The sequence below is a fragment of the Fringilla coelebs genome (assembly GCF_963513975.1).
Source record: "Fringilla coelebs genome assembly, chromosome: 3".
In the NCBI taxonomy this organism is placed as follows: domain Eukaryota; kingdom Metazoa; phylum Chordata; class Aves; order Passeriformes; family Fringillidae; genus Fringilla; species Fringilla coelebs.
Window position 1 is genome coordinate 26974079 of NC_140030.1, and position 27751 is coordinate 27001829.

At 41.8% G+C, this 27751-nt stretch overlaps 3 protein-coding genes across 5 annotated transcripts in view; all 3 read left to right on the plus strand.

The window, feature by feature from the left end:
• The first annotated feature begins 977 nt into the window (after window positions 1-977).
• Window positions 978-7810, plus strand: LOC311152446 (uncharacterized protein). Its single transcript, XM_084203559.1, has 2 exons — window positions 978-1112; window positions 7670-7810. The coding sequence occupies exons 1-2, from the start codon at window positions 1074-1076 to the stop codon at window positions 7763-7765; spliced, it is 135 nt and encodes a 44-aa protein (XP_084059685.1). The 5' UTR covers window positions 978-1073; the 3' UTR covers window positions 7766-7810.
• A 269-nt stretch (window positions 7811-8079) lies between these two features.
• PTP4A1 (protein tyrosine phosphatase 4A1) lies at window positions 8080-14535 on the plus strand. The gene is made up of 5 exons (XM_084203558.1): window positions 8080-8219; window positions 9731-9823; window positions 10193-10323; window positions 11914-11988; window positions 13107-14535. Exons 1-5 carry the CDS (start codon window positions 8115-8117, stop codon window positions 13222-13224), a joined length of 522 nt encoding a protein of 173 aa, XP_084059684.1. The 5' UTR covers window positions 8080-8114; the 3' UTR covers window positions 13225-14535.
• Window positions 14536-22606: 8071 nt separating this feature from the next.
• PHF3 (PHD finger protein 3) overlaps window positions 22607-27751 on the plus strand; it is a 50621-nt gene continuing 45476 nt past the window's right edge. The window contains exon 1 of one of the 3 annotated variants that reach the window (XM_084203426.1): window positions 22607-22770. The gene's annotated coding sequence lies outside the window, so the exon portion shown is untranslated. The remainder of the gene's footprint in view (window positions 22771-27751) is intronic. The other 2 variants (XM_084203425.1, XM_084203424.1) reach the window with 2 other exon arrangements.

Consider the following 27751-nt stretch of genomic DNA (forward strand, 5'->3'; position numbering starts at 1 on the left):
ATCGAGGTGTTTCCCGGGCTGCCGGTGTCCAGCCAGGGACTGCCGGCCACGCCACCATCCCCGAGGCGCGGCAGCGATACCAGCGGCGCTTCCCGCCGCCGGCCGCACCTCCGCAAGCCCAACTCTGCCTTTCGGGAACCCCGGTGCCCCGGGAGACGCTTTCCCAGCAGCGAGAGGAGCACGAGGCTGAGCGAGCTCTGTTGTTCCTCTCACCGCTGCTGGCCTGCTGGGCTGAGCTCCCGTCTGCAGCACCAGAATCACGGTTTTCATCTCGACTTTTTAAAAGACACGGGGTAATCTGCGAGCAGAACGCTCTAAGAGCCTCCTGTCGGTATTAAACTCGCCAGAGCGGTTTTGCAGCCCGCGGGCGAAGGGGCCGACGGATTAACCCCACGCGGGGCCGGCGCTGCGCCACGCCACCCCGGTGTCCTACGGCCCGCGCGGGAGCGGCTCTCCCGCTTCGCCTCGCCTCGCCTCGCCCCGCCCCGGCGGGCAGAGGGCTGCGGAGCGCCAGCCGGCCGGCCCGCACCGGCGGCGCGGGGAGCACTCTGGAACGCCCCGTCCCGCGGGAGCCGGGGCTCGCGCCAGGCGCTCCCCGGCGAAGCCGCCGGCACCGGCGCGAGCGGGCGGGGCGGGGCGCGCGCCGAGTGTCCCGGCGCGGCCCCGAGGAGCGCTCCCCGCGCCGGCCCCATTCACCAACCGGTTCCCGCCGGCCGCCTCCGCCTCTCGCGCCCGCCCGCCCCGCCTCCGCCCCGCCCCCCGCTGCCTCGCGCCCGCCCCAGACGCGCCGATGGCGCCGTTGATTGGGTGGGCGCCACGCTCGTCAGTGACGCGCGCGAGGGGCGGGGCCCGGGCGCTCGTGCGGGAGGCGGCGCCGAGTGTTGCTCCTGGTGCAGCCGCGTCCGCCCGGCGCCACCCGCAGAGCCGCCCGCCCGCCGCAGCCGCTGTATGGTCCTTCCCCGCGCCGCCGCCGAACCCCCGCCGGCAGCTCCGCGGCCTCCAGCGCCTCCTCCTCTTCCTCCTCCTGGTTCTGCTCCTCCTGCCCCCGGCGGTGGCGCCCGCACCCCGGCTGTATGATCAGGCTACAGTCTTCAATGAGTAACCATATTCCTGTGAGTGCCGCTCGCCCGCGCCCCCCGCCCTGGCCCCTCGCCCCGCTGGCCTCCCGGCCGCCGCGCCTCTCCCCCATCTCCTCCATGTTGTCTCTTTGTTCTGTCGCTCGGGCCGACTGCGGGCGGCTTCTCGAAACGCCGGGTTGCGGCTCCCGTTGGGTGGGCCGCTGGGGAGCCGAGCCCGCCCGGCTGCGGCACGGCTCGGCCTCCCTCCCCGCCGGCGCCCCTCTCCTGCCCCCGCCTGCTGGCGCCCCTCTTCCCTCCTCCACCGAGAAAGGAGGAGGTGGCGACCTCTCCGCGGCTCCTGGGCGGCCCGGCCCGGGCACAAAGCCGCTTTGTGAGCTCGGCTGCCGCTTGCCCCGCCCGCCGGTCCGGCCTTCTCCCCGCCGGGCTCTGTGCGCCGGAGTCCGCCGGTCCAGGCCGGGCCGCCCGCCGGGAAGGGCAGCGCCTCCGCGCCCTGGGCCGCGCCGGGAGCCCCCTGCCGGGGGGAAGCCGAGCCGGGCGGCGGCTCCGGGGGACAAGATGGCTCCGCGTCGGGAGCCTGATCGAGGCGTGATGCGAACCCGTGACCGCCGCAGTCGGGGCGACGGCCCGGCCTGGCCCGTGGGGCGCTGTCACGGCCGGGACGGTCTCTCCGCACCGAGGAGAGATTGGGACAAACCGGCCGGAGCCCGGCACCCCGCGGCTGCGGGGCAGCCGTAGCCCGGGGCTGTCCGGACAAGCCGGGGCTTGCCCGTGGGCGGCTGGCTGCCAGGCTGGTTGCCAGGCTTGGCTGGCGCTCGTCCCCTGCCGCGGCCCCACGTGCGCGGCTGCGGCCGGGGCGAAGGCGGCTGGGCGGCTGCTTTGTCTCAGCCGTACTCGGGCGGGGAGTCAGTGCCGGCTGCGAGCGAGGACGTGAGTCCTTTCCAAAATGAGCTCTATGCAGTAGAGGTGGGGTATGCCCGAACTCGGGTGTGCAGCCGGCATTGTTCGACAGGAAAAGTCCGCAGACGAGTCATTAAGTACGTGTTGAAGCGGATGTTTCTGTAACAATCTGCCTGAAGCCTCAAAAGCTCAGGAATACGGTCAAGTACCTTAATTTTGACCAAAACTGCTTTCAAGACCTTGCCATCTGTCTTTTCAAGGAAGGCATTTCCTTCTGGAGGTGGATCGCAGTTCAGCTTTGGAAGATTTCGCTTGCCGCTTTTTGGTTTGTTTTCCTTTTTTAATTTACCTGGTAATCTCAGTGCCTGTGCTGCCTAACATCTGTGACTACACGGTACAGTGTGTATTTAAGCAGGAAAAAATCAAACAAGGCACGGCTTGCTGGTGGTACTATGCCCTCCAGAAGCAGGGAAGCAAGAAGGACAAAGAATTAACAAAATCAAGTCATCTACGACAATAGAAGCAGGATTGTTTGCTCACTGTTAGCCAGCTATGCACATTGCAAGTATTATGAGCTGACAGTTGTACAGTTAGGGTGGCATGAAGGTCCTGTAATCTGATGTTTCTTATTTCTCCTGAAGACAGCTTTCCAATATGTCTACCTGCATCTGCTGAGTCTTTAGAAAGGAGTGACTCAGAAGTATGAACCCTGTCTCTTTGTAATCTCATAAAACTGCCAAATCAGGAAACCTGAAGATTGCACCTAAATGTCAACTCATATTATTCCATTGATGGAACTGCAAAGGGTTTTGAAATTGTCTTAACATAACAGAGTCATTTCAGGGGAATAAATGTGGAAAAGGTAATATAGAGGTACTGTTTATTAATTGCACAGCCATGAGAGGAAATATGAGAATGCGACATTAAAATGTGTGATATAACAAGATCCAAGGCAACAAGATGTCATTGTCTTACTGAAAATGTGTCAGTAAGACAGTAAATAAATAGAAGTTAGTCTTATCTAATAACTTCTATTAAGTGAAACTTTCCTGTTCTGACAAAATCCATGCCACATAAGAATGCCGGATCTGTCCCAGCATGTAGGCTGACTGTAAGCAATCACTTGTTTTAAACATTAACCAGAAGATCCAGATAAGGGTATTACTGAACTGTAAATAACAGATTGTCACCTTCTTCAAAAAATTAAAACTTACTCAGTTGGATCAATACAAGAAATAATTCTGTGTTAAATGGAAGTCCTTATTACTTTCTTCTCTGTTTCAACTTTTTGCTAGGCATTCGTTACTTAATTATACTTAATGAAATACATGCAGACATTTATTGCTGTATGTGCTATATTTCTCATGTTATTGCTTAAAACATAATGGAATCATTTTTTTACTGGATTTATGTAGTTTGCTATTGAAGTGGTAGTGTTAAGTCATTTGGAGATTCCTTGCATTAGAAACTCAGGATGAAGTGCTAGACAAGGGGATGGATTAGTTTCTGTGATGTCTAATTTTTTCCAATATCTGTTAAGGCTTCTTTGCATGTTGTTTTTGTGGTCTAAGCAGAAGAACTTTGAACCAAATCACATGGCCTTGGTTTCATCATCTCTAAAAGTTGCATTCACTTGTTATGCAGGAAGTTTTGAGATAATTTTTTCTTCCCCCTTCTTGAACCACAAGAATATCCTTCCGGCACAGAGCATGTCACAGCAAATTTATGATAAACCTTTGGATTCTTCCTTCCCATTGGTGAGATATGAATGTATTTTCATAGGCAATGGGTCACTTTCCATGGTCTAAAAAGGACAGTGTTATCACTGGATATCATAAGGACTGGCATTTATGTGCTCAGTAGATAGGAGGTACATCTTGTCAAGAGTACCTTATGAAGGTGTGCCTCTACCTTGTGTAATGGCTTCACAGTTTGTACCCCTTACCCTCTTATTCTTCCCTGTCTGCTTTGGCAGTTGCTACTGAGGCCTTGAATAGTAAGAAGAAGTTGGAGGTATTTGTCATTCAGTATCTTTTTGTTGGGCAGCAAGTTAGAACAATGAACTTCCTTGCAGGTGTGCTCAAACTGTTGTGAAACTTAGTTTATTTTAGTTTTCTAGTGTAGTCCTGTGGTTTCAGTAGGTGAGTGTGTATAAGGTCGTGACTTAAGAGACTGTGAGACCACATAGTTGGTTCTGGGTATAAATATTCTCAGTCTGTGCACAGGTGGATTGAGTAACCGTGAACAATCTTGTACATCTCTGAAGGTAAAGTGTCATATAACTGTGTTAAGAAGTGCTTTTGTTTTCATGCTTTTCATGATGCTACCGAGTTGTGAACCAGTGTCAGCAGCGTGGGGTAACCTTGCATCTCTCTCTCTACTGTCCCCATATCAATAATGAACTAATATATTACTTTTGTAAACCATTTTTGTCAGACATGAGTGATTGTTTCAAGCCCAAATAAACAGCCATGTGAATCTGCTTGTCAGTGATGACAGATGTATCCCAGCAAAGGGCATGAATTAAAGCCTTCTTTTTCCAGATGCCTTCCTCCTGCTTGAACAGATTATTCTCTGACTTCTATCTTGAGTTGTAGTGGATCATACAATCATAATTAATGCAGCTATAATGGACAGGTTACCTTCTCTCAATAGGGGGTTCTGGCATATTAACCCTAGTTTTGTTTTCCAAGTTAATTTAGTGGCTCTAACAGTCTAAATGTTGGGCTTTCTGTTGGGATGGAAACTGCTACTTTTTCCAAAATCCTTCAGTGTTAAACTTCCTCAAGGAAAATTTATATGTAAATTGAAAAGAACAAAGTGGTTCAACATACCCAACTTGATGGTACAAACCATGCGTTGGTGTTACTCTGTTAAAGAGCCTTCTGCCTTCAACACTATGTGTCTGAATTTCACTTATGCAACTTTTTGCATTCATGCACTGTCTTGACTGTTTTGATAGCTTATGACCAAAACTGTATGAGACAATATAGTAATTTTTAAGCTGTATTTCGAGGTCTTTTGAAAACTCATTACATCATTTGAGTTCCTTCAAAGCCTGAGGTCATCATAATTACTGCAACGCTATTTTTGTAGCTGATTTCTTATCTTCCAGGTGTTTTGGCTGAAACTGGGTGGAGCCTTCTACTCTGGCTTAAGTGCATAACAGAAACAGCATGCCCATGTACTACTCGTCTTTAATTTTCATTTGACTCCCAGAACAGAATGAAACTAGGTTGGCAAAGCTGTCTTGGGAGAGCACAATGTGTTTCTGCCTAAAGGTTGGTCTGTCTGTGAAACTTTCTGCTAGATTGGTGAGGAGTGATGGCATTCACATCAAAGGAAACTGTGAGCTTTGGTCCTCTGTAGTGTGGCAGCAGTAGTTGCCAAGGCAAACAGTGAGGCTTAAGTACATGCTTGGTTAAGTCCTTAGATGTGTGAATTAGTAGAGTTCTGATGTGTCTAATACTGACTGTTAAGTCAGTAATTAACAAAATGAATCCTTTGTAAGGGTTAATAACACATGGAACTCAAATGTAATGTTGCATAAAATACTTGCTTCTGCTTTGTATAAGAATTTGAACTGTGCACTTAGTTTCTAAAATGTCATTAGCAATCTGCATTAAAAAGAAGGATTTTTTACTTAACTAATTGTTTACTGCCTGTCGTTTTCTGTGTTTACTGGTTTGTCTGGTATCTTGAGTACTTCTAGTTGCAGACTAAGGGCAGCCTGCCTAGAAGACTGGATGAAACCTGGTTACTTCTTTCTTCCTACCTGCCCTGGCATGGCAACACGTTAAATGTTCTTTTCTCCCCAAAAGCTCTGTTTTGCCAATTGAAAGGTTTTCACCCAAATGACTCCATTCTGTGTCCTCGAGCTCACTTGCGTGATAGCCTTCACTCCCTCATCCTTTCGAAGAGCAAGGGTCCGTCTATGATTCTTCTTAGCAGTCTTAAGAAGAGATTGACAGGAGATTTGCCAGTGCAGTGCAAAAAGCAGCACAAGACCTTGTGCAGCTGTATCTGCTTAAAGCTGTCCTGTCCCTTTCTGCCATTCTGCTTCTTAAACTAATTGAAAGTGACTTTAAATAAGTTACCTTCAGTTCTTTTTTTCAGTTGCTATTTTAGCTGTTCCCTAGATCTGGTCCTAGGAGGCTTTTAAATGCATTCCTACCACCTTGCTAGGGCATGGCTGGTGAGTCAGATGATGATTCTTGGAGTTCTTCCGAGTCTGAATTCTCCTGGTTCCTGTTACTCTGTTGACCTTTGACTTAAGAGGATCCTTCTTACTCCTTTACCATGCCTATTATATTTAGAGTTCTTGCTCTCTCTCAAGTTGATAAAGGTAAATACTGAAGTAGCTTTTTTTACAAGTAGCTGTCAAACTTAATCCTATAGTCTGCATCACTACCAGGTATCTCTGAAGTGGCAGCAAAGTGGATGTGAAATTGTCATCTTAGTTTCTTTCTGTTAACTTCATTCTTGTGTTCGTTAGTGGGTTGGGGTTTTATTGTGTGTTTGTTTGTTTTGTTTGTGTTTTACAAGTCATGCCTGTGACTTAACACACACGTTAAAACTCTTACCAGGAAGCTGTCTGAAAACATGAAGATAGATTGATCAACATAAATAACTTTTTCCGCTAAATATTTGTAGGATTGATTGCGTTTCTCTCTAATACCTAAGTATATTTAGTGGACATGTAGTTCAACTTGTACCTCTCTTTTGGAAAACAGAACTCCCCTCTTCTTCCCTCCTGTGCCCTAGGCAGGTATAAGCAATAATACTGGTAGAGTGGCTGGGCACAAAACTTAACACATCTATCTGCTGTAAGGGTTTTACAGGTGTAAAAAGCACATATGGGTGGTTCATTTGCAACATCTGCAAATAAATACACAGCTTGGAGCAGTTCATTTGCTATCTAAATTCCTGGTTGCTTTTTCCAGCAATTATATATATAAATTCAACTATACCTAAGCAGCATACCAGTGGACAGGAATGACCTGTTCAAGAAGCTTGCCTGTGTATGTTTTTAGCTAGAGCATTACTGCTTTCTGCATCTATTAATGAAGTCATGGTGTAAAAAGACTGTTAAAGCATATGAAGGTTGCCATTGGTCTTTAGCCTTTAGTATGCAAAATGTTCCTTAGCTAGAAATGTGTGTGCCTCAAAAGCTCACATTGTACTCTTAGGCCACAAACACTACATTTGCTTTCAAGGCCTACTGTTTGAGTCAGGTGGATTTATACACATTTTTTACTGTAACTTTAGTAGATGTTGTTATGTCTCTCAATTCAACGTGGAGAAGGCAGTTGTATGGGTATCCTGGAAGAACTATTCTTTTTATAATTACTGGGAAGCTTAAAACTTGTTGCTGTGTTTAGCACATCTGAAATTGGTATTTTAATACATTACAGGATTTGATGTTGCAAAAACCCTACATGGAAACTTTGTAATAAGTAAATGTATTTATTTTCTAGTTTTCTAGATTTCTAATATTTTAATTCTAATTTATTTTTTAATCCATGCTAAAAAAGGTAACAGTATTCTTGGACAAACCTAATTCTTGGAATAAAAAATAAACCTTGTGAAACTACTTAGTTGCTGTGTTTTTATTTTTTCATTTGTTAAAGCTTGATGTCTTAAAACCTTGTTTCACCTGTATTCATTATGCTTTTCTCCCCCTCTCTTTACAGCAGTTCTGTGGTGTTCTTGGTCACACATTTATGGAGTTTCTGAAGGGCAGTGGAGACTACTGCCAGGCACAGCACGACCTCTATGCAGACAAGTGAACTGTAGAAATCCATTACTACTCCACCAAGAAGCCCCCCTAAGAGTGGTTGACCAGGATAAGAAGTGTTGAATTGAAATCGGCAGAGCATTTACCAACGGAATTCAGACCTGGATGGGGTAAACCTCAGTGCACTGCCTTTCTTTTGCCTCAGTATTACTGGATTGAAGAATTGCTGCTTCTTGTTAGGAGGTTCATTTCATTTCCCATTGCTCCCAACGTCATACTTCCAAGCACTGAGAATTTCACGTGGAGTATAGTGAAGTAGACTTCAGTTTCTCTACATCACTTCTGTATTAGATTTTTTTTTAATCCTTTCATAATCTTGTTGCATGTTTAACTAAATCAATATGGCCCGAATGAACCGCCCAGCTCCTGTGGAAATCACCTACAAGAACATGAGATTCCTGATCACACATAATCCAACCAATGCAACCTTAAACAAATTTATAGAGGTAAGGCCGGTACAGAATTCTTACTGATGTGTTTTTTTAATCCCTGAACAGCATGCTATATTTATATATATTTACTAGCTAATAACTACTGTAAGAGCCATATGAGGAAGTATTGAGACTGTATATTGATTTTCTTTTTCAAATACTGGTGCTGTGCTTTGAAGATCTGCAGACAAATCACATATACTTTGGCCTTCACAAATATAATTCTGAGAGTGAAGTAATAATTATACTGTCTAGTACATGGTACATTAAATACATTGTTTAGGTCCGAAAACAGGAATTATCTAGCAGAGTTATGTGCAGAACAATACAAACATCTCTTAGTGGTAGGAGCTCACATTCAGATTAAGCTGAAGTGGTGTATCATTTCATTGCACTTCCTGCATAGTGATACATAGTGTGGGTCAGAACGTTAGGAACTAGTAACAGGATTGCAATATGCTTTCACTGCCTAGCTTCCTTCACTATTAGGGTAGGAGATCCTGCCTTTAGTGTAGCTTAAGAGAATCCTCTGTGTCATAGCGTTTACATGAGTGAAATTTGTGGCAGTAGGCTTAGTCTGCACTTGGAGCTGCTGAAGCTACTTCAGGTGCTTTGATGCATGCTACTGACTAAAGCCAGTGGCTTGGCATATATTGCTAGTTCTGAATTTATCAACTAAACCACGTATTTAGTATGTTGGAACTATAAAGTGTGTGGTTGTATAGTGTGTGTGTATGCTAATAAGTTCCTTGCAGAGCTACTTCATGGGAAGGTCCATTTTAGGTGTATTACACCTCAATTCTGTATTTGGTGCAGCATTATTTACAGGCAACAGAGTGAGATAACATTTGCTTGCCTTTATACTCTCACAAGTAGATCAGGTGTGCTTAGGCTATGCTTCAGTCACTACCCTGACAGTTGCAGCGTGAATGATAATTTGTTGCAGGAAGAATGAAGAGGGATTGCCTTTTTTCTTTTTTTTTTTTTTTTTAATGTAATGTAAGGTAATAGCAAAATGGAAAGCTAAATTTTGTCATGGCAGCTCAGGAACTGGAACAATTTTTTGTCCTGTGCTTGTAACTCTTAAGAGTAAGTGGTCTAACAAACCTGTTGTTTTAAGCAGAGAGAGAGAGAGGGGGAAGATTTGAACTTAACTCAATGATTTTAGTGAAGTATGTAGCTTTGCAAATGAGGAAGCTTCATGTTCCTTTAAGATGAATGATCATTTGGAGATGGACTACTTGATTAATCAATATTTATCAGGATCTGATTTTTAAAGAAAGTCTGGTCCTACATAGCCAAACTTAGTCTGTAAGACTATGTTTAGGCTTTTCTGCAAAGTATCTGGCGTTAGCACAAAAGTTTTTAGACATTTCAGCTTTCTGTGTCTTTTCAGGATGGCAAGCATTTGCATGAGTTTTGCTACTGAGAATTTTAGAATGAGTTATTAAGTTAGCTTATCGAGAAAATTTAATGGTTAAGTGAAGCTAGTTTACTCTTACAGCATTTTTTTTTCCACTCCTTAGGAACTTAAGAAATACGGTGTTACCACAGTGGTAAGAGTGTGTGAAGCTACTTATGACACTGCTCCGGTGGAAAAAGAAGGCATTCAGGTTTTGGTAAGTAGTGTAGAAGCAGAGTTCGAAACCAGTGCATTTTGCTGTTCATTCTACCCCCTTCCCCCAAATAAAGATTATTTGACACCACTTTATTAACTTTATGAGTGTGTTCCAGCAACTGATGGAGGAAAAAGATGTGGAGATACCGCTTCTTGTCAGGAAAAAAAGTTCAATTTCGAGCTAAATCATGTGATCAGTGAAAACTGATTGAGAGGAACCTAATTGTAATATTGCTATAGTTAGACTATTAGAAAATTGTAGATTTGAGTAGTTCACCTCAGCTGTCAGCTCTTTGTCCATTGTGTCCCCTCCTTTTTTTGCCTGTGCATACATCTTGCAAGAATTCTGTATTTATGTGTTGTGTTGTAGGACTGGCCCTTTGATGACGGTGCTCCACCATCCAACCAGATTGTTGATGATTGGCTAAACCTCCTTAAAGTTAAATTTCGTGAAGAACCTGGTTGTTGTATTGCTGTACACTGTGTTGCTGGTCTTGGAAGGTGGGTGAAGTTTTAAAGATTTGTTGAATTGTCATCCCTTGCCAGCCTTGTTAAGATCTAGTGCAAAAGTTTACTTGAGGCTAATGTAAAATAGTAACTTATCCAGCATTGGAATGACTTCACACATAAAAGTAGTTAAGATGGCAGGAAACTGTTGTATGCATTTATTAAAGATCTTTAGGTCAAGAGATGATTTTTCGGTCAAAACTCTCACAAAGTCTACAGAATTAAATATATTCTTGTACCAAGTATGTTGATGAGTGCCCCATTGAGACTTTTTGTCTGCTTTTCCCTAATGGATTTGGGGTTTTGTGATTTGTCTGCTTTCTCTCCATCTCCATTTCAGCAGTATTGCCAGTCTCCTTGAAACAAGGGCATTGTAACCATTAACCACAAACAAGTGGGTGGTTCTGGCACATCATGACCAGCTTTTGTCTACATCCTATCTGGGGGATGAAAAGTGTTTTCTAAAGTCCCAAAGATGTTTGTCTCATTTCTAAGTGGCATGAAATTTTTAGGGATATTGCTAAATATTCTCCTCTTATTCCAGTTCCTTCTCTCTGCTGCCACTATCTTGAATAGAGTTCTAACTGTTGTGAGAAAATAATGGTTTTTCTGCTGTTCTAAACTACCTGGGAACTAGATCTGTTCAAAAAGGAGTTGTTATATTCTAGCCATGGATTTCAGCATGTCCAGTATTAAATGGAGGTTTCTAGTCTTGTTGTCCCTAAACCTGGCTTGCTGTCCCTAAACCACTGCATTATGGCTTCACAAGCAACAAAGTTCACTGAACTTTGTAGATGAATGTTACCAAAACAAGTCCTCTTCTGCTGCTTAGAATGATACCGGTTGGTTTTTCCTCAAAATGGGGCAGTTAATTAGTTGAAGACAGTCCTAGCTTTCTATCATGTAAGTTTCCTTTTAAGTCCCTGAACATACAAAACCACTTAAAGTTACTACTATATGCACTAGTCTATTGCTAGTGTGTTGCATGAGGTTGTCTTGTCGTTTTTTGGTGGGGTTTTTTTGAGTCATAAATTGGTAATGTATTTGAGCTTGATTTAAGTCAAGCTTTTGTAACTGAAAATTGATTCTGTCAGAGGAGGAACACCATGGCAAACAAGGAAATCCTCAGGGGAGTGTAGTAGCCTGTAGATTGCATCTGTTCCCAAAACTTGTGACACTACTGTAGGATTTGTCACTTCTTACTGAACTCGACCTCTCTTCTGACTTGTTCTGGCATCCTGATTGCTTATGATGATGATTCATTTTGGAGAATAAAAACCCATATGCAACTCTTCCTCAGAGTTAATTGATTTGAAACAAATGGTTTAAGATTACTTGCATTTCTGTTGTCCTGTCATGTACCTAAAGTCAGATGAATGAAGCTAAGGTTGACCAGAGTTAATTTAAACCCCTATTTAATGAGAATGGCTAACTCAAAATCAGGCAATATTATGTCTCAGTGAATGTAGGAAGGCCTTCTGCCTTTTCTGCTTTCCCAGTGAAGAAACATCATAATGCAAAAAATTAATTGTTTTTCTGAGTATGCTTTGACAAAAGCTAAACTGAATTTTTTTTTTTAACCAGAGCTCCAGTCTTAGTTGCTCTTGCACTGATAGAATGTGGAATGAAGTATGAAGATGCAGTGCAGTTCATAAGACAGTAAGTGTGACACTAACATGTAGCTCTTCCCAAGATTCAGTGTATATATATATATATATATATATATATATATATACATACATCCTTGGTCCTGAAGGAAATTCTGAATTTTCTTTGATGCCTTTTTTTTTTTGGTAAGGTGTTTAATTTAGTCATTTGCATCTGAAATTGTAGTGCATAGAGACAGTGTTGTAGAATTTCGATCTGCGGAATGGATATTTTTCTGCTGAGACCAGAATCCACACATAATGGCTTGAGGAGGTTTTATAAAAACCCAGAACAACCATTAACAAACCCCCTAACATTCAGTTAGATTTGCAGAGTTCTCTTTCTTTATTTTACATATGAAAGGCAGAATATCTTTGTCTTTTCTGATGGTCTACTGAAGCCAAATATTTCCTTGGATTTTTTAATCAATATATATAAGTCAGAGGAGAGCAGTTTTAGTCTCAATATTTTAATTTCTCAGGTTTCAGCTATATTTAAAAGGAGCTGCATCCATTATAAACAATAACAAAACACTTCTTGTGTAATTGCCAGGCCTTCAAATAATTAAATTCAGCTTGTAAATTCAGGTTGTATATGAAATGAGGAATAGGTAGCCAGGTACATACTCCAGTCAGCCAACATGTACCTTTTTTTCACATACATACAGTTTGAGAAAACAAAGGAAGCTCAATTTCTGTTCAGCATCTTTATTATGGGGACTTTAAATGTTTATGTACTTTATTACTATTGTCATATTCTTCATAATTGTTTTAAGAGAATGCATAACTTAAGCTCTCAAGAAGACCATCTTGCATCTACTCTATAGCTTCCTTTTGAAGTTTCTTCTAAAGATCTAAATGTAAAATCTCTGGCTTTTGCTTATCATAGGCTAGAACACTGTCTAAAATGCTATGTACTCCTTTGAGCATGTGGTCCAGTGAGGTATTTGTGAAAGGAAGCTACCACCCTCTTTCCTGGCACTTAACTTCCAATTATCCCTACTTTGGTTACAGCCTTGACTTAAAGGTGGCTTATTTAAGTGACCTAAAAATATTTTTCTCTGGTTGGTGATATTATTTCACTGGGCAGTAGATTAATGTTCTGTTTCAAATCTGTTTTTTTCCATCTAGGAAGCGGCGTGGAGCTTTCAACAGCAAGCAACTTCTGTACTTGGAGAAATACCGCCCCAAGATGCGTCTGCGCTTTAAAGACTCCAACGGTCACCGAAATAATTGTTGTATTCAGTAAAGCTCAACAGCCTATAGTACTTCTTTGGAAATAAAGGATGGGAACTAGAATTAAGCAGACTGCATGCCAAAGACATCAGTCTGGTATTTTTTAGTAGTAAAGGAAGCTTCCTTAGGAGTATTTATTAGGCTAAAGGCTCAGTAGAAATGCAACTTCTATGTTTAGATAAATATCTGTCTATTTGGAGACCCAGTAAATGTTTTTGCTGTACCCTGTTTCTAAGCTGTCTCCTTGTTCATTAATTATCAGATCAAATATCCTTTAATCATGCCATTGAGTCTTACTGACCTAGTTTCAACTACTAAAAATTGGGGTACTAAAATAAATCAATCTGTAGAGAGATTAGGTGCCAAAATACACAGCATATCCGCTTCATGTTTTTCCTTAAAATGGGCATAGTTCTGATGATGTGAGAGCTACCAGCTTATCTGGACCTTACTATCTTTTTTTCTACAGTCATTTCAATATTGAAGAATATGGCCTCTAAAGTAGTCTTGCCTGCTCACGGTATGTTTTGTCTCCCACAATCGCACTAGAATTATCAAGATTTGCACAGTCTGTCTTTTTAATACTATGAATTACAACAACTTTTTACCCCTGCATCTGTACTTTTCTGTTATCTGAACCTCTCCATATTACAAGTCATAACTCTGGTTATTCATGTAGAAGATCTTTTAAATTGTACAGAAGCACACAAGTCTTTAATGTCTCCAGACAAAAAGCCTTACAGTAAAATTAATGTTGGCACTTCATGTGCAACTTAACAGAGGGCCTGAAAAGGTTGGGAGGGGCTATTTAATATTTCTAGTAAAATGTTGCCTTTGTCTTGTGCAGGAAGTATAGAATATGCCCTTTACTTTAGTAAATATTTTTTTAAAACGTAGAAATGCTTTGTTATTGTAGCTAAAAATTCTTAATCAGAAAATTTCTGAAAAATCTTGTAGTTTTCTTTTACTGTACCTATTGAGAGTTGTTTACCAACTATTGCTTTGTTGAAAGTGTGATCTTTTTATTTTCTTTTCATTTTTCCTCCTTGAGTTTCTGCTATGACTTGGGCAGACCTCTGTAATATTTTGTATGCCTTTCAAGCTGCGTAACTTAATATTTGGATACTTGATAATTTGTTTTATTATGTAATTGATAAAATGGTGATGTGTATTAATGTTAGTTCAACCATATATTTATACTGTCTTGGGAATGTGTGGTTATAGTTCTGTGGGAGAAATACTTTTGCCAGTGTTCACCAGCTTGTAAAATCTAGTGCGAGAGCTTAAAACATCTAAATAAAGATTGAAATGCACTTAAAAAGTTTGCTGAAATGCTCATCACTTTCACTTATTTTTGTGTGCTATGTCAGCAATCTTGAGGTGCCTAAATTCAGAATCTAGTCAGGCATCTGTTTTCTTTTTTTTTTAAATCTGGGCCTAAATGTCCCCTTTGCTGTAATGTTTGCTGTTTGTTTTACTCATAAATAAATGTGGACAAAAATTAATGGTAGAAAGTACAGTATTTTTTCGTGTAGCTTACTTGTGACTTGCTGTCCCCAGTACTAAAACAGCTTACTTACTTAGCATTCTTGTAGCTGTTTTTGCAGTAAAACAGAAGAGGATATGCATCAGAGAAAAGCTTAGAGAACACTTAAATCAGTACATTAGAATTCGGGTAAAAGGAGCGTGATAGAGTGCTTCATACTGAAGCTATGTACAAACAAGACGTTCCAAAAAATGTGTGAGGTATGTGAGTTTCCAGAGTGGTGACTAAACTTCCTGACGAGAACTAGAAGATGCTCTTAGTAGCCAGCTGTGGTGATCAATGCTCATACCTGCTTGGAGTTAAACTTTGGTTAATACATCTCTTCCTTTCTAAACAGTGAGGTGGGATCATAGTATCAGTCAATGAGATTCCTGAAAGATTGCTTTTGGAGAAGTTATGGCCTCATTTTAAAGAGCAGTGTATGATTTAAAAATGCCTAAAATAATACAGCACAATCTTTAAAGCAGTAAAATAAACTTTGGATCATCTTTCCTGTGGAAGTTGAACATGGTTTAAAAGGTATTTTGTTTAATGGAATACAGCTTCATTTGACTGAAAAAATGTTACAGAATGACATCCAAAGTCATCAATGTTTCTGTTGTCAAGATGGGCTAGATTATAGGAACAATGGCAAAGACAAAATCTTCATATATTCTGTAACTCATAATTTTGCTGGGCTGATTAATGTAAATACTGGATTAACACAGATTAATATCCAGTTCAAGTTAAGAATTCTGATTTGGTTGCCCATTAAAATAGGAGAAGTTTGTAAAACAACTACAAGTAAAATGTCTGGAAATTTTACTTAAAATTATTAATGCAATTTCTGTACATAGATTTTGCTCTGTCTTTACAGAATTCATCATGGCTAAGGAGGGTTGTGTTTCAGTTAAGAGCTCTAACATGTGGAAGATGGAAGCTTGGTTCATTGAACTCTGAACTTGAGACTGGGCTTGACTTAGTTGATTTCAGTAAAGAAGAGGAAAAATTTGCATGAACGCATGTCTCTTGAAAGTCAGCTTCTGATCTCTCCCTGTTTAGACATGACTTAGGAAGAGAAAATCTCTTCCTCTTTTATAACACTTCTGGTAGTTTTCAACAGTACTTAGGTTGTGAATATAGGATAGCAGATGGAGGTACATAAAACAAGTTGAATGAAATTGCATGTAAAGGATGTGTGTGTATATATATATACACATACATATTTACAAATTCAAGTGAATAAGTGCTTAAACAAAATTACTGTATCTTAAAGCTAAAGCCTGGCATGGAAAACAGGCTTAAATGTAACATTTGATTTTGGATGCTTTCAATGTGTAAGTGCTTTGCCCTCTCAAGGAGTATGTTGTAGTACATTCCTGTCATCTGCTAGAGTGATTTGTGCCATGGACTTAATGGCTTATGTAATGTGCCATGTAAATGGTGGCAGTGTTTACATCATTCCTTAGCATGTAGCAGAAATGTTCATGGGAAATGGGCTGAGAGTTTGCAATTAGTGCAGCAGAAAACTGATGAATTCCCTGTATTGTTCTGTCATATGGTCCCTTAAAAATTCAGAGGAAAGGTAGTCAAACGGGGTACTTTGTTACTGATTATCCAAAATTAGGTATAAAATTAAATGTGATTTTCTTGAAACTGATTCTTAAAAATAGTGAGCAGTCAGTTTCAACTTAAGTCTGTAAACACTGTACTTAAATATGTATGAAATTATTTAGAACTCAGTTTCTGAACAGTTCAGACTGTACTCAAAACTAAATAATACTTCTAATCTCCCTGTCTTCAGTTCTCAGTGTATAAAAATCCATTCCAGTCCTTAAATTAATGGGGCGGTTCTGGAGATAAGCAGTAATTTCTGAAGTAATCAGACCCATCTGCTTTATTGCAGAAGAAACAACGGAAAAATGTGTCATTTGGTATTGAGGCCGAATCCAAGGTTAGACTTAAGGTCTTTGGCAGTAAGACAAGTAGTAAGGCTCTGCTCATTTACGTGGGCATTGTGAATCCTTACAAATGAGATGGGGGAAAAAAATCTTCTGAGAAGGCCAGACTAGGCCTTCTCAGAATAGATGACCTTATCGTAATTGTTTTTAAGGTTCTGAGTGCTTGACTGCAGCATTAATAATACTGTTTTTTCTTTTTTTTTTAATATGTGCAACATGATTTAAATAATTACTGAGAGATAGTACTCAAAACAGTATCTTAGTTTTGCTGGGATTTTGCTGTGTCATTAATAAGCAAGTATTTTCTGTCAGTATTGGGAAAGTTTTCAAACCAGACTTAGTGTTGTTCCAAGAAGATTACTATTATCTTTTATGTGTATTTGTATAATCCCACTGTAAAAAAAAAAAACAACAAAAAAACCAACCAGTTGTACTTCACAAGTTGAATTCAGCTCTTAAAATCAGGCTGAAATTTGGTAGGGTTTATAAATAGCTAGGAGGGATTTAACTGAAGAAATACAGATTTCTTAGCGAAAGGAATTTTGCTCTTAGGCATATGTCTCAGATCTCCTATGCTAAGAGATACCTAACAGGTTAGATGAAGAGCTCTCTAAAGATGAGAGCATATTCTGTAAAGGGAACATGGGATGGCAAATTCAGTTTTCAGTACTGGTATCTACAGGTAAATTAAATGTATTTCACCTAACTTCTTGAAGTGCAATAATTCAAAGTGTCAGGTAAAGTATTTATCTCCACATACTCTGTTCTTAATGTGTAATAACCATTGACAATTATAACCTGATTTTATCTTATTGATACAGGTTTATACTACATGTAACCACAGTAAGTGGCATTATTTTTGTCTTGATGGTCACACCTGCATGACTTCTGTTAATTTTGATACATACTGTCCTAATGCATTGATAATTATCTCAATAACTACACAAGTTCCATATCGGTTGAAAGCCTCTTTGTGAGGTAATAGTGTTTAACTAGTGATCTGACAAGAAACGATAGGGACAGTGCCAGAAGATCAAGTTACCTGCTTCAGTTTCTGATTCAAATGAGAACTCTTAGAAGTGTAGCAGAAGAAAATCAGATACCGGTGTTTCGATACATAGGAATGCTCAAGACAGAAATACATAGTAGAAGACACTCAGTCTCAATACTACATGCAATCTGTGTCTATAAAAAAACCTAGATGTATAGAATGGGCATTTTCTAGTGGGCTGGAGTCTTAATCTCTCTGGTAGAATAACAGCAGTAGCTGATTCTTACCCTTTTTATAAATTTGCACATGCTTTATCATCAAGTTCCACTGATGCTTGTTCTGAAGAGGACAGAACTTGAATTACATTTGGACTTTACAGGAGCAAGAGTTGCAGGTGATGAACTCTTCCCCATTCATAGGAGCATAGTTATGATACGATCTGAACAGGACAGTGCCGCTCAGCATTGTTATGGATGTCCACAGTGCTAGTAGGAAGCTACACACATCTTGGTTTGCCGTCTTCAATTCCGCAGTAAATCTGTGCATCTTTTAACATAGGGCATGCAAACCCTGAACTTGCCTTTAAAATTTCAATTCAACTCTGGCAACTTTCACTTCATCATAATACAAGAGGGCCGTAGCCGATGTGCAAAACCATGGAGTTCCCTCATACTGCAAGTACCCTCATCCCTTTACAGGGTTTTCAACAGTAACACGTCCCCTGTCTGTCCCAGGGGTGGGCTACCCTACTCTTCTCTCCCTGATTTTGTACAGCAAGATTCTTACTTCTCCTTGCCTTCTAACTGGGAGTTCCTTGTGGGATGCTATGGAGGATGGGTACTTGGCAGGAGCTATATACCCTGATGCTCTCAGATGCTATTTCAGGCCACCCTACATGGAGTGTTTCTTTATCCAATAGACAGAATACTCAGAATCTTCCCAGATGAAATTTCCCTGTTTCTCACATTTTTTCACTGTGACCTCCAAGACACTCTCTTCCTCTCTACATTCATCTGCCAGGTAACTGACAGAGGAAATTTGCCTCCTCAGTCTCATCATGAGGGTGAAGAATCACAATACACTCTATGCTCCAAGGCTCTAATAATCTCAGTGACCCTCTACCAAGGTTCCTTCCAGTTTGTCAATATTTTCATGTACTGGGGAACTGGACAGAGGCTACCATATGATTGCCTTCATAGAAGATAAAAATTAAGGTAAATAGTTCTGGAGTGAAATCTCAGGTATTCAGAGAATTCATAACCAGCAGCAGTTCCATAAACAACCACCCAAATTAGTTTGGGACATAAGTCTCAAAGGCATATTTTGTGCTGGCTATCAACGTTAGTTTTCCTCTAGCACTAAAAAACTTCATTCAAGCATTTTTTTTCCTGTTTTACACCAATTTCTGCATATAACTGCAACTCTGTCTGATTTTCTGAGATAAAATGTCTTTTTTTCAGTCTTAAATCTATGTATTGCATTGGATAATTCTTAATAGCTTGTAGCTTCTACACCTTTTACCTTCCTACAAAAATCTACCCTTAGTCATAAAATCAATGGCTAAACATCCTTTGTCTTCAGAACCTTGCCTTTGTCCACCCAGCTGTATGGGTAATTTAAAAAGCCTCAGTCCCTTTCACCTGTGGAACTGAATGTTTTTCTGCTGCTTTCTAGAGTAGGACATGTAACTTCTGTTTGATCCAACAACTGGCAACTGCTAATGAATGTTTTTGTAGGGAAAGAGAATGATCATGTCATAAATTTGGTGAAAAGTGGGTAAGGGGGCATATATGTTCCTATACTAACTAAAGCAAGGAGGAGGTAGGAAATTAAGGGGAAAATAGTGTCAAATCAGATATTCTTAACCAAAATATGTGGGTTTCCTTTATGCGATTAGAAAATTTTAGATTATTGGTTGTTATTGTTCTGCATTTGAAAAAGTCAATTCTTATAACACAAGAAATAGAAAAGATCTGAGGAACTAACAGTTTTAAATTTTGCTTAAGGTATAATTCACAATAACTTAAAATTGACTTCCAACGAGCTAACTCTGGAGCCTCCTGAATAGTGGTATTGGCAAATGCCAGGTATTGTGAGTAGAGTGTCTGCTGTTCATCCTGGAAAAAATCATGGCAGTGAGCTATGAAAAACAGTTATCTAATTATTAAAGGGTGCCAATGTAGTATTTATGACTCTTTCAGAAAACAGTAATCAGAAAAAAAAATGAGCTTGTTCAATATTGTAAATTCAGCAGATAAACATAACTGGTGCTATAGTACCCATCAATTTATTTCAGAAGTGTAACTCTGCTTTGTATAACATTTTAAGTTATGCAATTACAAAATAAATGCAGTACTTGTGTTTTAAAATCATTTAAATCAAGTATCTTGAAGACAAAAGAAAGATGTTCCTGTGAGACATCGTTTGAATATTTAATGGCCTACTGCTGTAACATATCCCAATTTTTTGACAGTAGCAAATACTGCCCTACAGCAGGGCACCACCATACCCAATACATTCTTTATCCAGATAAGCACATGGAGCAATCTAACTCCTTTCCACATTTTGACACCAAGGCATAATTAACAGTCAAAAGTAAGCCATGTTTAAGACCATGCATAGAGCATATTTTCCAAAATTTCCATTTAGACCAAAAGACATGGAAAGACTATAAACAATATAATTCACAAACCTCTTGGGAAGAGTTGTGGCTAAATAGAGACTGGGAACTGTAAGCAAAGAAACTGCCTTCTGCTTTTTCTTGTGTTCAGGGCACTAGGAGACTTAAATAGGTTGCTTTTCAATGGAAACAACTTGGAAGATGTGGACTACTACCAAGTAGCTCATGTATAAAGGGATTATGTGATAAAAATATTGCTAGGGAAGATAGGAGATGGCACAGTTGTAATTGTGTACACCTGGTGTGTCACTGTACACAAAGGCCTCTGTAATACCTACGAAATTTGCTATTGGGGTGCTCTTTTTTTTATACTGAACTGCAACACAGGTGCTTCAGATGGTCAAGTTCATTACATAAATGGACTGGCACAGTATGGCCATGGCAAAAGAAAAGTGCACGTACTCTGTTAAACTGAGATGGGTCACTAGAGTTATGTGACTTTTGACAGTGTAAAGAAAAAACTGAATAGAGCAATGAACAATGATCACATTACCAGCAATGCTTTGCCTGCTGCTTGTGTCAAAAGAAATCCAAAGGGCTGAATGCTGGAAAATTTGTGCAATGCAAATTCATTTTAACTGAATTTTGCTTCAGAAAGTAATTTCATTTCTTTGTATAATATCAACAGTATTTTAGAGGGTTAGCACTTGTTGAAAGTTCCATGCCTAAAAAGCCTTTGAAGAAATTAGTGCAACCAACCCAGTAGCTCAGTTCTGCACCATCATAAGAATTCAGGGTTTTTTTTTTAAAGAGATGCTTGCTTTGGAAAGGAGAAGGATCTTCTGAAACAGGGAAAGTACAGGAAGAAAACTGGAGAAAACCAACTTGCGGAAATGTGTATAACTAGCTTTGGAAGGGCAGGGAGAAAAAAATGCATAGGTTAAAAACTGCTCCACTTCAAAACTGTTCTGTTGCAAATACCTCGTCTATTGCCTGTAAATACTGCTGTGTTACCATGCCTTCAGTTTAATGCTTCCTTTCTTAGTGTCATGGCAGCAAGAGAAGCATTCAATGTATTTCAGTCTTCATGGCACCACAGAAAGCCCTAGAGAATGCAATCTCAAAGACTCAAAACAGAACTGAAAAAAGGAAACTAAAGGAAACGCAATCGATATTTTTATCCTTACATCATGTTTGTATTTCATTACAAAATACTAGGAATATGTAAAGGTAGCGTTAATATAATTTGGAATAACTTTAACACATAAGGTAATTCCAAATTCGGTTTTTAGAAATATTAAAAATCAAGTTTCTCTTTTGGAGGTGCTGAAACTTGGTATATACTAGAACCAGTCTGCACTGCACTTCATGCCAGCCATCACAACTGAAAGCAGAGTAACGAACGCTGCATTCAGCTAATGCTGTAACACAAATTAGGCAAGACAGTCCTGCTTTTTGGTAACATTACGTGGAGTCCAAATTACTCCAGGTTCTGATGTCCCGACAAACGCAGACCGCGACAGCCCCCTTAGGTGTCGATTCGTGCGAAGGTGCGCCACAGGTCCGGCAACGCGCGTACACAAACTGCTACCAGGAAAAGAGAAGGCGAAAACGCGCCTACACCAACAGGCTGCATGAGACATGTCTGCCCAGGACCGACCGACTGCGGAGACATGTCTAACGTGTAGGAACCGAAGAGCCTGGCACATCGGGAGCTGCAGGAATCTGCCCGGGGCCGAGGGCGCACAGGACAGATTAACAAGCAGATTGTATAACGCGGGCTGCACCGAGGAGGGGGGTGGGAGGGCAGCTGCTCTCCGAAGACAAAAGACCACATCATTACACACGCACTAGTCACACCATGTGTGTCCTCAGCCAGGGTCTTACGGGAAAACCCGCGGAGCCGGCCGGCCGGCCGCCAGCCGCCCTCCCTGGGCCCAGGCAGGCCCGCCAGGCGCAGCCGGGCCCGCGGCTGCCACCGGGCGCCTTGGGTATTGCGGCCCCCGACTCCAGTGAGGGTACCCAAGACACCCCCGGCTCCGCCGCGAGGGCTGGTTCCGCTGAGGGGACTTCTCCGGAGCCTGTCCAGGCCGGGGCCACCGCCGCAGCTCCCTACCGGCCCGGCCCGGGGTCCCGCGGCTCTGCCCCACCCCCGACCCCTCCCGCCCGGCGCCTGCGCAGCGCGCGCGCCCCCGCCCGCCCCATCCCTTCCCTCCAACAGCGCCGTCACGTGAGCAGCCGGGCCCGGCGCGCCGGACGCCGCGGGGGCGCGCACCGGCGGGGCAGCGGGCACGCGGCCACCACCGGGCCGGGCCGGGCCGAGCCGGGCGCGACCACCTGGGCGGGGGCAGCCCGCGCGCGCGCGCCCCCGCGGAGCTGCGCGCGCCGCCCTCCCTCCCTTTGGCGCGGCCGCCGCGTCCCTTACCCCGCGGCCGCGGGGCAGCGCTGGGCGGCGGAGCGGGGTGAGTTATTGCGGGCTGCGGCAGCGACGGGGCAGGCAGGGAGGGCAGGACCGGGGGTGGAGGACCCTGCTGCGCTGCGCGGCCTCCCCCAGCCTTCTCCGTGCCGGGCAGAGCTGGGCCTGGCCTGCGGCGGCAGAGCCGCGGCCTATGCCGGCCAGGCCCGGCCGGGTGGCGAGGGGCGGCCCGGCGGGACGCGGCTGCTTCCACCGCGGGGCCGTGGCACGGGCTGTGCGCGGGGGCGGCGCCGCCGCTGGCTCCTGTGCGCAGGCGACCTGCGGTCCGGCCGCGGGCCCCGGGGGCGCTCCCCGGGGGTGTTTCCCGGCCGCCTCGCTGTGCCCGGGTGCGGCCCCGCGGCCCCGGCGCGGTTGTTGCGGAGGCTGCCGCCCGCGGGCCCCGGGCCGGCCGGGCCCGGCCACCTGACATGGCGCTCTGGCCCCGGCCTCGCTGCCTGCGGCGGCCGCTCCCGCCCCGTGTCCGTGCGGGACCCTGCCGCAGGTTCCTTGCCCGGAGTCGTGTTGCTGCTGAGACCTCTCCCACACCGCCTTCCCTGCCCTGCACTTGCTACGTTTCGATCCTTCTACGTTTGTCTCTTCTCACCCTTTGAGCCGCCGATGCCTTGTTATCCCGTACCAACGAGAGAAACAATCACCAGTTTAGACCCTGCTCTTCTTGCTCTTGGTCTGACCTGTTCCGGGCGTCTTCTCCAGTCTTTTAAACTTAGCATCACAAACAATTTCTGTGTTCGACTCCTGTGAATAGTACCCACTGTAGGAAGTGCGGGAGAAAATGTGGTCATCAGCAGTGCTGTGGGATTCAGTGGCCTGGTGGTACTCCCAGATCCTAATCTGGGATGAGGTGCTGTTTCTGGGACAGTGCGTTTATTGCTTGCTGCTGGGATGCACGTAATAACTCTCAGGCTTTAGAAGAGGCATCGTTCATGTAGTTGCGAGTGTTCATTCTGTGTGGTGTGCACAAGGGAGACCTGTTAGAGCCGTGCGGGGAGCATTGGGATAAAGAGCACTCTGCGGCATAGTTTAAATTGGTAAAAATAGCCTATGGAGTGAAGCGTAAAAACCAGTAAGGAAAGACAGGAATGGGGGGGTGATAAGAGCTATACCATGCAAATTGTAGTTGTGGTGTCTTTTATGTAGTTGTTAATTCATGATGCAATTTTTATGCATTTGCTTTTATCAAAATGAATTTTGCATCACTAAACAGTGGAAATAGTTTAGGATTAAATGTAAGGATGGTAAACATATGGAATCTCTTTAGCACCTCTAATTCACGGTTTGTTTTGCTTAATAAATTAATCTGTTGTGCTTTGGGACACAATGTAAGGGAGCCTTGAAAACGTGGGTTTTTTATATTTCTTGGAGTAGTTCCACTTCTGTTTACACTTAGTTCATGTCCTGCAATGAAAGTCTTCTTTTTTTTCTGTAACAAGCAGCTTCTACTTTTTATTTCTATAGTTGGCTTTAAAGATTATGCATATAAATATGTAGTTCTGAACACCTATATTTCTTTTCAGCCATCGTTGCCTGTTACTCAGTCATTCAGTTTTTATGTGCCTTTTACATTTGCAAACTGAAAGGGCACTTAACTACAAACCATGTTGGCTAGATTTAATTCAACACAGTTAGCTGAGATAATGAAACACAGTGGTAAAGTGCTTTATGGAAAACACAAACTCTAAAAATTCTAATCTGCTGTATTTCTGCGACCTCTGTCTTAAAAAGAGGCTTATCTCCACCATTAGTGTTGTGCTCAGAATTGAGCTGATGAATTTCTATAGTTGTTATTTTAATTTTTTCTATTAATTTTTCCCAATCAACTTAAATATTGTTAAATACAAGCTTTAAGGGGAAGGCCATATTATATTAGAAGCTTTTTTTGTGGTAAGGGCATATTTTTGAAAGGTAATGCTATGGAGTAGCAATGATAAAGTTCACTGAATTGGGGTATGAGAGTTCATTTTAGAAGCAGCAAGTGAAAAATACACAGTCTATCGTATTCTCCTGAGTGGTGTCAATATAGCTAATGGCATATTTCTGTGAAAAACTTCACAAGGCTTAGCCATTAAGCTTTTAACTATTGCTAATAAAAATCCCAGCAAACAAACCCTAATTCTAATAGGTGTTTCCAAATGAATCTTTATGAGAGAGACACTGACAAATGCAAAAGGTATTACAAATGAAAATATTCTCTCCAGTGACTGACAAATAATCAGTGTGACCTGCTACACAGTTTGGCATTTTTTACTATGTTCCAGCTGAAAATACTTGAAACAAGTGTTGAGAAACCTGTGGGTGGAAGAGTTCAAGAGAATAGCAGTAGTGGTGGAAATGCAATCTCTCCTCATCTTTTTATTTTCAGTGAAATGTCTTTTGGTAGTGAACTTACAAATTCCTAAGGTATATACAGCAATGGAGAGACTCATAAAATGAATGTATGGTCTTTGATTATGCCTTGTTTTTGTGGTGTTCAGGAGTATTCATTGGTGGGACAGTCCAGCAAAGGAAAACGGAGTACTTAATGTTTCACAATGTAAAAAATTTGAATTTTACATTTCCATACTCCATATTTCACACTGTGAAGGTGTTTTTTGACATAACACAAGTTTTAATGCAGTACTGTGTGCCTCTTCGAGCTATAAAGTGAGGGTGAGAGAGGTTTTTTTTTAACGTAACTGTTAAGATGATTTTCAATGATATGATTTGATATTTTATGATTAAGAAAAGGTTTCTCTATTCTTTCTGCATTTCTTTGTCTTCTAATTAAATAACTTTTTTTGAAATTTACTTTTCCTTTCTATTCACTGAGGTACACAGTGATGTACAGTTATGTGTGGTGAATGAGTTATGTACAGGGAAGGTTTAAAAAAGCAAGTATATTGAGCTATCTGCTCCCTTAAATACCATGATAGCAAGTAGTAAGATATCTGCTCTGTCGTTGGGGGGAGCAGCACATAACTTTAGATTGTAGATAGATTTTGGGAGGTGATTATTATTATGTCTGTTGAGATTTTAGTACCAAAGGGTTTTAGTCGGTGTCTGAAGACTTGAGAGTGAGGTAAACACAAAGATAGTGTAGTAGAGCTTCTTAACAATTAACAAAATGCTTGGATTTACATTTCTTGTTTTTTAGTCTTTAGCAAGGTTTTGTTTCGATGTCACTAAAAGCTAGATCTTAAATTTTAAATGAGGGATTAAATTAATAAATAATAAGTAGGGGATTTACATAAGGGAGCAGGTGGTGTATGGATACTTCAATATGTTGATGTTTCAGTGTATAAGTTTGTAAGCAAAGTGTACCTGGCCCTCCTTTACAGTAGTATTGATGATTCAAATAAGCCTATTTGCCTACATGTTCCTGTTAGGCAGGTTTTTGCCAGTGTCCTTGTTTTTGGGAGATAAGCGAATGAGGAAGGTCAAATTTGATGATGCTTAAAGATTAAAACTCAGTAAACTATATTCTATACAAGTATTATATCTGCCTTTTTTTTGGACAAAGGATGCTGAAATCTTCTTTTAACCCTTCTAAACATGTTTGTGGCTAGATGGCTTTTCATATGCTCATAGATCACATTGCTTGTTCTGTCAAAAATATTTTGTTAATTTAATTCTTGAAGACTGACCCAGATGATGGGATTTGAGCCAAAATGAACCAGAGTAGAAAGCGCATTGGTGTGAGAGTTGTAAACTCACCAAAAAGTTGTCAAGTTGATATCTTCTTACTGACGCTGCCTTTGATGCACTGTCTGGTATTGATTTTTCTCTTTAATCCCATGATGTGTTTGGATTGTGAACGCTGTTGGGTAAAATCTCTTGCTACAGAAGACGTGGGTCTCTGTTCTGGCTTTTGATGCTGTAATATCCATGAACATAATACATGCAACTTCTGGTGCTTAAAGCATGGCAACATGGATGCATGGCAATTTAGCCTTAATTTTCAATTAGATACTTGGGAGCTTAAACTTTAAAGTTAGTGTAGGAGGAAGGACGAGGATGGTAGTAAAACATGCATCAGGGCTTTGAAGTTACCTTGTGTGGTGGGTGGGTTTTAAGTGTCAAGGTATCAGTGAGCCCATGGAGTGGTCTGTCATCACAGCTCCAGTGGACAAAGGCAGACATTTCAAACCTTGAGTGTCCCTTTTGGGTTCTGTAGTTGTCACACAGCATGAGCAAGGGTTTTTTTTTTCTTTTTTTTTAAGCTGCTTGTGTTATTACCTAATTGCTTGCCAATTTAAGTGCAATTCCCCTCTTTTGATGAAAAGTTTTTACAGATTCTTCTGTAACTGTGCTGAGTCAGATTTTCCCATTTGTTTTGTCATCTAAGGTGATCATCATCCAAATAGTTTGTTCCTTTCGTTTAGTCTCCTTCCGGAGTTTACTACATGAAGAAATAAATATAATATGGATCTTTTTAATAGAGTCTTTTAGAGTTGTTATGACGACTGCTTGTTGTTGGTGTTTTGGTGTGCATAAGCACAAGGTCCAGAGACCAAGTCCTGTATTTTGAACGTTGCAATGTCTCCCACATAGTACAGTTAATAACTAGTTGTACAAAAGCTTTTAAAAGCACTAGACAGATTCAGTGAATTGGAAGTGACAGACACTATTCAGAAAGGTACTTCGGTGAAATGGAAGGAATTGTAGTATTGCTATGCTATCTTCAGCAGTTTCAGGCTCACATATTCAGGTCAATAAAGTAGATAGGCTATTCATATTCAACATGTAGGATTCTGAATATTCTAAATAAGCAGTGTGAGGTTGGTTTTTTTTTTTCCTTCATTAGGTTCCCTCAGGTTTTTGCCTATCCTTGTTCCCAATTCAGGCAGTTCTTTTTTGGTAAAATTTCTTTGTAGAAATGTTTTTTTTTTTTTAAAGTTCGACTTCTGAGGACTTTCATAAACCAGATTTATTTTTAAATTGACAATTATTAAACATATAAAAACTTCTATTTTATATTACTATCTTTAAAA